General features: G+C 38.5%; 1 protein-coding gene and 1 long non-coding RNA gene across 4 annotated transcripts in view; both read left to right on the top strand.

Moving 5' to 3' along the window:
* The window catches only part of LOC146075771 (uncharacterized), a 190,645-nt gene extending 183,170 nt beyond the window's left edge, over positions 1 to 7,475 (top strand). Inside the window, exon 2 of the mRNA XM_083185364.1 lies at positions 5,930 to 7,475. Coding sequence (XP_083041490.1) covers positions 6,102 to 7,238 — 1,137 coding nt within the window. The 5' untranslated portion in view covers positions 5,930 to 6,101 and the 3' untranslated portion in view covers positions 7,239 to 7,475. The remainder of the gene's footprint in view (positions 1 to 5,929) is intronic.
* The window catches only part of LOC146075774 (uncharacterized), an 86,118-nt gene extending 73,560 nt beyond the window's left edge, over positions 1 to 12,558 (top strand). Inside the window, exons 3-4 of one of the 3 annotated variants that reach the window (XR_014473625.1) lie at positions 2,582 to 2,759; positions 12,387 to 12,558. This is a non-coding gene — a long non-coding RNA (uncharacterized LOC146075774). The remainder of the gene's footprint in view (positions 1 to 2,581; positions 2,760 to 12,386) is intronic. The other 2 variants (XR_014473626.1, XR_014473627.1) reach the window with 2 other exon arrangements.
* The last annotated feature ends 454 nt before the right edge of the window (positions 12,559 to 13,012 follow it).

Raw genomic sequence — 13,012 nt, 5'->3', positions numbered from 1 at the left:
TTTAAAGGTTAAATTAATTGAATGATTGTTCTTATTTGGCCAGTATAGTATCATTGATAAGTCTGGCTATTTCTAATGGAATTAAATGCCCATAAGTACTATTGATTTGTAATACATGTTTAGTGCTAATTTACATGACGATTTTTTATTGTTAATCATTTATTTTTATATATTTATTATTGCTTGTTAATTTATTATTTATTACTTTCGTTTTTTAATTAATTAATTCATATATGGAGAGTTTGTAACAGTGGGAGAATCATCATTTTTTTATTTTTTACTTTTTGTTAGAATTGATTGATCTCTGTATATGTCCTCCGAGGTTTTGATTAATCATATTGCTATTTTGAGATAATTTTTATCGGGTATTCCTTGATTGGACACATATTTTTAATTGTTGAGTATTGTTTATAGTTAATACAGCAATATCTTTCTATTCCCCATCCAACAACACGCTGCATGGAAAACTCAGGTCCTGGGGAAATAGTTTATTCTTACGATTTTATCAGTTTTTCCGTTTCTTGGAGTTTTGTTTGTTTTACCATTTTTCTTCTTATTGTTTCTTTTTATTTTTTATTTTTAAGCTGATCCTTGTATGTTTATGACATTGTGGTTTGTTGTATTATTCGGTCTTCTTTCTGAAATATAGGATGCGGCTGTGATGGGATAATAGTGATGGGTAATATTTTATTGTTCCTTGATGATTTGGACAATTTTGTCAGAGTGAGTCAGTTTGAAGGGATACCTAGATCCTTTAGCTATCTAATAGAGTTTAGAGTAGGTATGGTAAGTTCTGTTTCCAGTTATATATAGAAGTGATGCACAAAAATAAACATTTTTTTGCCAAAGTTGCACAGCCAAAAATTTTTGCCGCACACAGCCTTCGTAAAATTAGAGGGAACATTGAATGAGGGTGGGTAATATGTGCATTTTAAAAAGGATTCTAGACTGTCTAGGCCAGTGAGGAAGCAGGGATCCCGGCAATGACAGCCCCCAGTTACACCAGGCAGGGCAGCCCTTTTACCCACCAAGGGTGGCCACCCCACCATCGCAGTTCACCAAGATATAAGGTTCAACTTATATGAAGGCAGGGGTTGCCCTGGGGATGAAATCCATATTTATTGTGGTGGACCGGCAAGGGGTACCTCTGTCCTCAAAGATCGTGGGGGTTCATCAGGGGACAGAGCGCCTGCAGTGCACTTCCTGTTGCCCAGCATCAGTGTCCTGTGTCCAGAGTTTTTGCACACTGACAAGCTGTGCACCACGTGCGGGACCGGGAGGGTGCAGAGAGGACAACGGAACAGACGTCACACGCCTGGGGTCATAGGGGATATCTATTCCACCTCCTTCTTAGCACCTCTGTCTTTCAGCAGCACACCCCATTGCTCCAGACTTCCACCCTACAACATCTGCTCCGAGGTCATGCCCCAAGACTAGCCCCGGCTTCCCTGTACTTGAGCATGCAAAGATTTCTTATGGAATGATTAACAAGTATGGGATGATTGAAACTGTATGGGATTGCCCAAAAGCTACTTACCTTCCTTTGATATAATGGTAAACTGACTTACTATATAATCAGCACCATTAAAGAACCCACAGATAATTATTTTTTAGAGTCCCATTAATTATAAGAATCTTTAAGACATAGTAGATTCTCATAGAATGAAAAAAAGAGTGCAAAATCTTTTTAATCTCTTAATTATTTTCAACACTTTTCACATTCTACCCTATATTTCGCTGGCTTTTAGCAATTTTAGCATATGTACTAATAAAAGTTAAATTTTATGAAAAAAAGTATATGTTTGTCTGTAATTATTCCATACAAAATGAGTCTTACACATATAGATTAATCTAGTGAGCGGCCCAAAATAGGAACCCTTTTTCTTTTTGCTTTTGACATATTTGCTAACCAATGTTAATAATGACAGCTTGACTAGTTAAGCAGTTTATTATCTTATTCCTCCTTTTTATTGGTCATAGTTAGTATAGTAAATTACTCCCTTAAATGTACTGGTTCTCAAAAAGTCCCATAAGCAAATGTTCAAATCTTAGGGCAAACTGTTATGCCCATGGCGGTCCCATGTACTTGTAATAAAAAGTATGCATCAGACAGAAAATAATTATTTAAAATAATAAATTCTAAGTAATCCATTAATCTGCCATATATATCAGGGTTTAAGAAGTGGCCAACCTAGACATGGTGAGTTCAGTGATATCTTGTATATAGATAGATAGATATATATAAATTGTATGTATGCATGTTTGTTATTATTAGCAGTAAATCATTGTAGAGTTCCTGCTGATATGTAGAACATCTCAGTGCTGACTCTCTGCCTGGACAATAGGTGACTCTAAACAAAAGCTTCCATTGGTGATATAACAGGAGGCCAGAGGCTGCTGTGATCTAATTACAATACAAGGTGTTACCCTGCCAGGGTGTAATTAGCATTTCCCATTCTAGTAATTGACTTGAGGAATATTTACACCTCATTTACAAGACAAGGAGCTGGGCAGAAGGAGCTGCTGTGGTGAATGACTGTATACTAATGTCATGCTACCCTAATTTACATGTCACCTTCAGTGTAAGAATTCCTGCAGGGCACCCTGGGAACTACTGGGGAGAGATGGGGAGGAGTGACTATAAATAAGCTGTATCAGGCCACTGGGAGCTGATGGAGGAGCTGCTGGATCAGTTACAGTTGGAGAGCTGGGAGGACGGAGGAGTAAGAGAGAGACAGAGGAAGGATCTACAGAGTAAGGTAATTATATTATAAATAAGAAAATACTGATACATGAACAAACCTTTGTAGATATTTTTGTACACTGTGCGCCTAGGCTCCCTGGGGTGCCTCGGGACACTTGCAGGGGTGCCTTGGGTTGGTTGTCCAGGACCAATTCAAATTATTTATGATCAATTATTTCTGGACAAAACCAATGCTGATGGCGGCCCATCAAAAAATGTGTACAATCCGAAGCACATCCTGCCCTTTACCACATAACTGACCCTAAGAAGCACATATAAACACAATCTACTTAATTTCGTATATATTTTTTGGGGCCTAGGGGTGCCTTGGAAAAATTCTGATACTCTAGGGTGCCGTGATTATAAAAAGATTGGGAACCTCTGGAGTAAGGTAATTATATTATAAATAAGAAAATACTGATACATGAACAAACCTTTGTAGATATTATTGTACAGATATTGTCTTTTTATCAATTATTAGTCTATATTTGTGATATCTATTGATAAATAACGCACTGCAAAAAACTTCTACAAATATCTAGATATTACAGTTTATTACACAATTTTACATTATCATGTGGAACACTGTATGGTAAGATATACTTGAAGAAGTATAAAAATTACTGTGAGTTCAAAATAAATGTGTAAACATATTAATATGAATATCTAGTTTGTCTGTGACATTGGGGGAAGTTTAATAGCATGAGAGATTCAGAAAGTGAGAGGTTTGGTAAGAAATCTCCAGTTTTTTTCTTTAAAGCGGCGATCATTTACACTGCTAAAGCAGTTTGATTTTACTGTGTTAATGATTGCCGCTTTAAAAAACCTGAAGATTTCTTACCAAATATCTCACTTACTAAATATCTCATCCTATTAAATGTCACCCTTTGTGTAAGCCAGTAATGTAGCAGCAGTAAAGTATTCTCTCTCATTATTGTAGTAATTAAGTAATTCCTTCTTGAATAACCATATGAAGATACATTTTTATCTATGACCATCCAACTACTAATTGGATTATGCTGTACGATGGTTTTGTTTTACAAAAGTGACCAATGATTTACCTTATACATAATTTACCACACAATTAGTAAATAAATAATAGGTGAGATGTAGGTCACTATATAATACTCTCAGCATTGAGACCGGTCTGATCCATAAGCTTGATTCCTAATTGCTCTCAAGTAACAAATTAGTACAATTCGGCAAAATTACCTTAAACCAACTTTTTAGAGGCAGGTCTTGTAATCATAGATAGAAGGGATCTCCTCCTCACCTTCTTTTATATTATATTCTTCATATATAAACAAAGAAAACATATACATAGTGTAGTAGTCCTTATACACAGTTTTTTCTTGTAAATACAGGTCCTTCTTAGCCCAGAGTTTATACGGAATGGTGTATTCTTTTCTATATGTATGGTATCACCTCCGTGAGACTAGAGACATTGATTGATGCTCACACTCAGCTTACATCCCACAGGGTATCGGGAAACTTATAAAGGTTTCTTTCACACAAATTTTCTCCTTTTTTATGTACACAGGAAATCATCTCATATGTATGCTTACTTGTACTAGGCCCGGTCTCCTCCTATAATGGTTTCTTTGTGTCCATATGAGACAATCTAGCCGGATTGTACAGTTTATTGTTCCATAAAAACACTTTTCATTAAAAATTACTATGCATAAAAACATTGCCAGGGGGTCACATGGATGACATACCACTGTACAAAGATTCTGCAATCAGATTATAGAAAAACCTGGGGATTGCTCACCAATAGCAGGTCCCTGGACTGTGGTGGGTGACACACTCCTGGAAAATAAAATATAAAATAGCACCCAACGCGTTTCAACTAGTTATTAGTCTTTTTCAAGGCATCTAATAGATGACCTCTAATACATAAATCACCTCTGATAACAACTCTTCCAATAACAACTCCGATAACAACTCTTCCCTTAGCTAGAAGTCTTTATGAAAGGCACTCTGCTCCATATTCAGAGCATATATTGATGCAATAGTCAGAAGGGAATGGCTTAAATGAAGAACCAAAATATTAAAATGACCCTTCAGTCTAAGGAGGAGTGTTCTAATATACAAGCTAATGAGTTGTGCAATAATATAGCAGTGCCTTTTTTTGTAGAAGATGAATAAAAGGCGTGAGGAAATGTGTGGGAGGCCACTGAGGGGTGTGGGGTGTTTATGTGCATTTCTTGCAATAATAATATGTCTATCTTCTGCTTTTTATGAATTGTATTGCCATGGTGCACATACGTGGCGAGTTCAGAACGTCTACATTTAACGACATTATATTTAAAGTCATGGTGTATACCAGTGGAAAATAGAGCTAAAGAGACCAGTGATTAACTGTAAAGTAAAACAATGCTTAAACGGGAGGGGGAGTAGTGAAATAAAAAGTAAAGGAAACACTAGGGAAGATGACCAACAGGACATCTGAGTAACTGAAAATGGCCACTGACTCAAGGACACGGTTATCTGCAACACTATTAGATGCCATCCATTCCGGATAGGACCACCATGTTGCGGAGGGGGGTATCATAGTGGGACAAGGGGCCACCTCACTCCTCCACTGAAAAGCACCCTTTCATCTACCTTCCAATTGAATGGAAAATAAAAGACCTCATATGAAATATCTCACTAACTACCCTAGATTGAGTAATGAAATCTCCACAGATCTTAATAGATGGTTGGGACAATTCATTTCATGTACAGGTAGAGCAAATGCTATAAAAACTAATATGTTGCTCCATCTGGTGCACTGGCTACGGGGGCCATTTACGGCCTGCGGGCCAGAGCTTTCCCACCCCTGCTTTATAGATACATGGTCGCCATGGCTAGCGCATCACAATGCTCCTCCCCCTCTTTCATTTGGCTTATAACTATACCGCATAAGCTTGTAAATAATCAAATGTGGCATTTGAGGCGACTCTCCTTTATTCACAATACATTTTATTGTTTGCATATTATCTGATGTATTTTACTGAGAGGGACACTGTATTTTGAGTCGCTGTATTCCTTTACCCATCTTTCCCTATTTTATTTTTAATTGACTTGGACATATTTAATATGGTATATAAAAATACATCATGTTCTATATATAAAGTAGCACTATTACAGTAATAGTAGAAGTACCACAGAACAGCTTTTAAAATATATATTTTTTTCTTGCAGGACAAATAAGTAACAAGATTTTCATTTGGAAGACGCCGTGGAAATTAACACAACAGTCAGATCAATCCACCTACAGGCACCATTTATTCCTACAAATCTGGGGGACTGAGCTATTCTCATTTTCTGCATAGGAGAAACCTTCTGCTTCTAATTTGTATCTCATTAATACACGATGAGTCTGACAGGAAAGAGACCACATCTGTGCTCTGAGTGTGACAAATGCTTTACATATAAATCACAGCTTCTCATCCATCAGAGGAATCACACAGGAGAGAAACCACATATGTGCTCTGAGTGTGACAAATGCTTTACATATAAATCAGAGCTTCTCATCCATCAGAGGAGTCACACAGGAGAGAGACCACATCTGTGCTCTGAGTGTGACAAATGCTTTACACGTAAATCACAGCTTCTAATCCATCAGAGGAGTCACACAGGAGAGAGACCACATCTGTGCTCTGAGTGTGACAAACGCTTTGCATATAAATCAGAGCTTCTCACACACCAGAGGAGTCACACTGGAGACAGATCATATCTGTGCTCTGAGTGTGACAAATGGTTTACATATAAATCAGAGCTTCTCATCCATCAGAGGAGTCACACAGGAGAGAGACCGTTTACATGTTCTGAATGTAGCAAGTGTTTTACAGTAAAGTCACATCTTGTTAGACATCAGAGGAGTCACACGGGAGAAAAACCATTTAAGTGCTCTGAATGTAGCAAGTGTTTTATCCAGAAGCCACATCTTGTTATCCATCAGAGGAGTCACACAGAAGAGAAACCATTTAGTTGCTCAGAATGCAGCAAGTGTTTTACCAGTAAGCGTAATCTAGTTAGACATCAGAGGAGTCACACAGGAGAGAGATTATTTAGTTGCTCAGAATGTAGCAAGTCTTATACAAGTAAGCATCATCTAGTTACACATCAGAGGAGTCACACTGGAGAGAGACCATTTAAATGCTCTGAATGCAGCAAGTGTTTTACAAGTAAGCGTAATCTAGTTACACATCAGAGGAGTCACACTGGAGAGAAACCATTTAGTTGCTCAGAATGTAGCAAGTGTTATACAAGTAATTATCATCTAGTTACACATCAGAGGAGTCACACTGGAGAGAGACCATTTAAATGCACTGAATGCAGCAAGTGTTTTACAAGTAAGCGTAATCTAGTTACACATCAGAGGAGTCACACTGGACAGAAGTCATTTACATGCTCTGAAGATCTGAATGTATCACGTGTTCCTCATGTTCCCTTGTATCCCTGCAATGGGGATGATACAAATGTCTGTGGTGGCAGCTTTCAGTGCTGATCACCTGAGAGAGAAATTGATTTGTTGTTGCATTAGGGCACAAACATCTGATGGCACCTTCCACTCTCAGCCTCCTGAGACGATCAGCAGCAATATGTCAAAAGTGACCTGTATGGGTGCCCAAATATCACTTTTTAAATCATGCCCATGACTTCAGATGGGTTATCTGTGTAACATTGCTATATTCATTCTGTTTGGCTGCAATTAGCATAATAATAAAAGAACATTAATTTAGGACTCCTGATCTCCTATTACTTTAGATGGGAGATCGGCCGTGCAGAATACAGTTGAATCCCTTCGATATGATTACATGTGAGGACATTTTATTTTAGGAAACAATTTGTATTATATCAATCTGTCTTGTTAAAAACCAGGGAGGAGAACATCTGTAGTTGATCCTCTGCACCAGTGACTGTAATAAACATTGTGTAGGCCCGGTGAACCCTCCAATAATATCTCTGCAATAGTATTTATTTATTTATTTACAGTTTCTTATATAGCGCAGCAGATTCCGTTGCACTTTACAATAGTAGACAGTGATAAAACAAACTGGGTAACAACAGACAGATTTGGAGGTAGGAGGGCCCTACTGCAAGCTTACAATCTATAGGGATTTAGGAGGGAAACATAAGGACAGGCACCAGTGATTGCATAGCTTGTAGGTCCAGAAGGGAAGCTATATAATACATAAGTGCCTCAGAGGGTTATGCATATGGAACTTAAATATGATAGGCTTGCCTGAAGAGGTGAGTTTTCAGGGAATGCTGGAAAGTTTGGAGGCAGAGGAGAGTCTTATTGTACGTGGAAGGGCATTCTATAGGGTGGGAGCAACCCGATGAAAGTCCTGTAATAGTTAATGGGAGCTGGGGATCCATGCAGAAGAGACATAGATCTTGTGCAGAGCAGACATTTTATTTATAAATATATTTATGTTGCTCTCCTGACATAAGGGGAGCTGGTACAATTGACCCCCTAATACACTAGTATACAGATACTATTGACCCCTAATACCAGTGGCATAAGAATAGTCCCACAGACCCCACAGTTGCAGTCAGGTGCTGAGTAAGTGAGGGTTCCGGGGGTCTGCGGGGCTATCTATGCGCTGCACTGCTGCTGGTACCTGAGACCAACCAGACTCTCTGCTCACTACCGCCACCGGGACCAACAGATCTAATTGTCTGCGGTCCCAGCTCTCCTCTTGCCAGGCTCCTGCTATTGAAAATTAACCTCACAAAATGTCCTTCTTACAGCACACACTTTTTGAGGATGCTAGAGGAGGCAACCTCAAGCGTGGCAAAAACGTACGTCAGGGACAGACGGCTCGCGTGGTATACATATGTGACCGGGGCGGCAGGGACAGAAGCAGGAGGCAGTGCTACTGAGGAGACGCGCACAGCGGCGGACCGCCTTAGCAGCTCTTTGCAATACAAGCTGTTAGGTCCTAGGAAGGAGAGAGGAAAGTGGACTCTTTTTGTGGGGCACTCTTAGTTACTGATTCTGATTTAAAACTTAACTTTTAATTTTAATAGATTAAGATAAGGCGGACATACATTGGCAAACAAAACAAAACCAAACAGAAAGGGACAAACAACATTAATTCTGCAGTGAGCTTTTGTAATATGCTGTACAGATTTTTGGAAAGTGAGTTCTATATCAGAACAATCAATATAGAGATGTGCCTAGCAAAGCTAATTGCTATATCAGCTAGGAATCGTCTGAAGGGTTTTTATTAAATTTTTATTTAATACACCGACCGCATATATTGTATTACAAATTGTGACAGCAGAATAGTCACATTTTGACAGATATCTCAGAAACTTTTCTGAACAAACAGGGATATAGGCAATCCCTGCCCTCTTCATCTCCACAGCAAGGCACTCTCAGTCTGATAGCCGGATGAATCCCTGCACTGCTGAAATAAGCAACAGGATCGCCTTGAGCAATCATCATAGACAAGCAGAAGCCAACCCTGTGATACTACTCTAAACTAGTGTATGTTTGTGTATGACAAGAAATAATTAGTACCTACACACACTGCGCTATTCAAAAATCAATTTTCACAGAAAAATGCGCTATGTGGAAAAAGCGCTTGGAATAATAATACAGATCTAATCTTTCACTTGAGAGATTTAAACAGTATACATAGTAGGTAACATTTGGTACTCATATATGCTGCACTGGTCATGAGACCTTGTTCACAGAGTAATGTGCTATGTGGCAGTCGAGACCGCAAACATATTTTCTATGTCAGAAACCTGCCGTTCTCTAATAGACAGCAGAAATGTCCGGACACCAAAAAAGTTTTCTATGTCAGGTATTCTTATCTCTGACTAGGTTACTCAGCCAGCAGCAGGTAAATCCTTTATCATTTTATAGGGTGCTGCACCTTAATTGGCGTTTGAGTACTCACGGAAAGGTTTAAATGTGCCGGTTACGTTACCGCGGCAGGGAGAAGGTGTTAGGAGTCAGCTGTCTCATCCATCGTTCACATATCCTGTGAGCCTGTGAGCGTCGGGACAGGAAGTGACGCGCGTTTCGCTCTGGGAGCTTGATCACACTAGGCGAGTATTTAAAGGTTAAATTAATTGAATGATTGTTCTTATTTGGCCAGTATAGTATCATTGATAAGTCTGGCTATTTCTAATGGAATTAAATGCCCATAAGTACTATTGATTTGTAATACATGTTTAGTGCTAATTTACATGACGATTTTTTATTGTTAATCATTTATTTTTATATATTTATTATTGCTTGTTAATTTATTATTTATTACTTTCGTTTTTTAATTAATTAATTCATATATGGAGAGTTTGTAACAGTGGGAGAATCATCATTTTTTATTTTTTACTTTTTGTTAGAATTGATTGATCTCTGTATATGTCCTCCGAGGTTTTGATTAATCATATTGCTATTTTGAGATAATTTTTATCGGGTATTCCTTGATTGGACACATATTTTTAATTGTTGAGTATTGTTTATAGTTAATACAGCAATATCTTTCTATTCCCCATCCAACAACACGCTGCATGGAAAACTCAGGTCCTGGGGAAATAGTTTATTCTTACGATTTTATCAGTTTTTCCGTTTCTTGGAGTTTTGTTTGTTTTACCATTTTTCTTCTTATTGTTTCTTTTTATTTTTTATTTTTAAGCTGATCCTTGTATGTTTATGACATTGTGGTTTGTTGTATTATTCGGTCTTCTTTCTGAAATATAGGATGCGGCTGTGATGGGATAATAGTGATGGGTAATATTTTATTGTTCCTTGATGATTTGGACAATTTTGTCAGAGTGAGTCAGTTTGAAGGGATACCTAGATCCTTTAGCTATCTAATAGAGTTTAGAGTAGGTATGGTAAGTTCTGTTTCCAGTTATATATAGAAGTGATGCACAAAAATAAACATTTTTTTGCCAAAGTTGCACAGCCAAAAATTTTTGCCGCACACAGCCTTCGTAAAATTAGAGGGAACATTGAATGAGGGTGGGTAATATGTGCATTTTAAAAAGGATTCTAGACTGTCTAGGCCAGTGAGGAAGCAGGGATCCCGGCTATGACAGCCCCCAGTTACACCAGGCAGGGCAGCCCTTTTACCCACCAAGGGTGGCCACCCCACCATCGCAGTTCACCAAGATATAAGGTTCAACTTATATGAAGGCAGGGGTTGCCCTGGGGATGAAATCCATATTTATTGTGGTGGACCAGCAAGGGGTACCTCTGTCCTCAAAGATCGTGGGGGTTCATCAGGGGACAGAGCGCCTGCACTTCACTTCCTGTTGCCCAGCATCAGTGTCCTGTGTCCAGAGTTTTTGCACACTGACAAGCTGTGCACCACGTGCGGGACCGGGAGGGTGCAGAGAGGACAACGGAACAGACGTCACACGCCTGGGGTCATAGGGGATATCTATTCCACCTCCTTCTTAGCACCTCTGTCTTTCAGCAGCACACCCCATTGCTCCAGACTTCCACCCTACAACATCTGCTCCGAGGTCATGCCCCAAGACTAGCCCCGGCTTCCCTGTACTTGAGCATGCAAAGATTTCTTATGGAATGATTAACAAGTATGGGATGATTGAAACTGTATGGGATTGCCCAAAAGCTACTTACCTTCCTTTGATATAATGGTAAACTGACTTACTATATAATCAGCACCATTAAAGAACCCACAGATAATTATTTTTTAGAGTCCCATTAATTATAAGAATCTTTAAGACATAGTAGATTCTCATAGAATGAAAAAAAGAGTGCAAAATCTTTTTAATCTCTTAATTATTTTCAACACTTTTCACATTCTACCCTATATTTCGCTGGCTTTTAGCAATTTTAGCATATGTACTAATAAAAGTTAAATTTTATGAAAAAAAGTATATGTTTGTCTGTAATTATTCCATACAAAATGAGTCTTACACATATAGATTAATCTAGTGAGCGGCCCAAAATAGGAACCCTTTTTCTTTTTGCTTTTGACATATTTGCTAACCAATGTTAATAATGACAGCTTGACTAGTTAAGCAGTTTATTATCTTATTCCTCCTTTTTATTGGTCATAGTTAGTATAGTAAATTACTCCCTTAAATGTACTGGTTCTCAAAAAGTCCCATAAGCAAATGTTCAAATCTTAGGGCAAACTGTTATGCCCATGGCGGTCCCATGTACTTGTAATAAAAAGTATGCATCAGACAGAAAATAATTATTTAAAATAATAAATTCTAAGTAATCCATTAATCTGCCATATATATCAGGGTTTAAGAAGTGGCCAACCTAGACATGGTGAGTTCAGTGATATCTTGTATATAGATAGATAGATATATATAAATTGTATGTATGCATGTTTGTTATTATTAGCAGTAAATCATTGTAGAGTTCCTGCTGATATGTAGAACATCTCAGTGCTGACTCTCTGCCTGGACAATAGGTGACTCTAAACAAAAGCTTCCATTGGTGATATAACAGGAGGCCAGAGGCTGCTGTGATCTAATTACAATACAAGGTGTTACCCTGCCAGGGTGTAATTAGCATTTCCCATTCTAGTAATTGACTTGAGGAATATTTACACCTCATTTACAAGACAAGGAGCTGGGCAGGAGGAGCTGCTGTGGTGAATGACTGTATACTAATGTCATGCTACCCTAATTTACATGTCACCTTCAGTGTAAGAATTCCTGCAGGGCACCCTGGGAACTACTGGGGAGAGATGGGGAGGAGTGACTATAAATAAGCTGTATCAGGCCACTGGGAGCTGATGGAGGTGCTGCTGGATCAGTTACAGTTGGAGAGCTGGGAGGACGGAGGAGTAAGAGAGAGACAGAGGAAGGATCTACAGAGTAAGGTAATTATATTATAAATAAGAAAATACTGATACATGAACAAACCTTTGTAGATATTTTTGTACACTGTGCGCCTAGGCTCCCTGGGGTGCCTCGGGACACTTGCAGGGGTGCCTTGGGTTGGTTGTCCAGGACCAATTCAAATTATTTATGATCAATTATTTCTGGACAAAACCAATGCTGATGGCGGCCCATCAAAAAATGTGTACAATCCGAAGCACATCCTGCCCTTTACCACATAACTGACCCTAAGAAGCACATATAAACACAATCTACTTAATTTCGTATATATTTTTTGGGGCCTAGGGGTGCCTTGGAAAAATTCTGATACTCTAGGGTGCCGTGATTATAAAAAGATTGGGAACCTCTGGAGTAAGGTAATTATATTATAAATAAGAAAATACTGATACATGAACAAACCTTTGTAGATATTATTGTACAGATATTGTC

Source organism: Crinia signifera, chromosome 4 (genome assembly GCF_055691185.1).
Source record: "Crinia signifera chromosome 4, ASM5569118v1, whole genome shotgun sequence".
NCBI lineage: Eukaryota > Metazoa > Chordata > Amphibia > Anura > Myobatrachidae > Crinia > Crinia signifera.
This window is presented reverse-complemented; position numbering and strand designations above follow the sequence as displayed.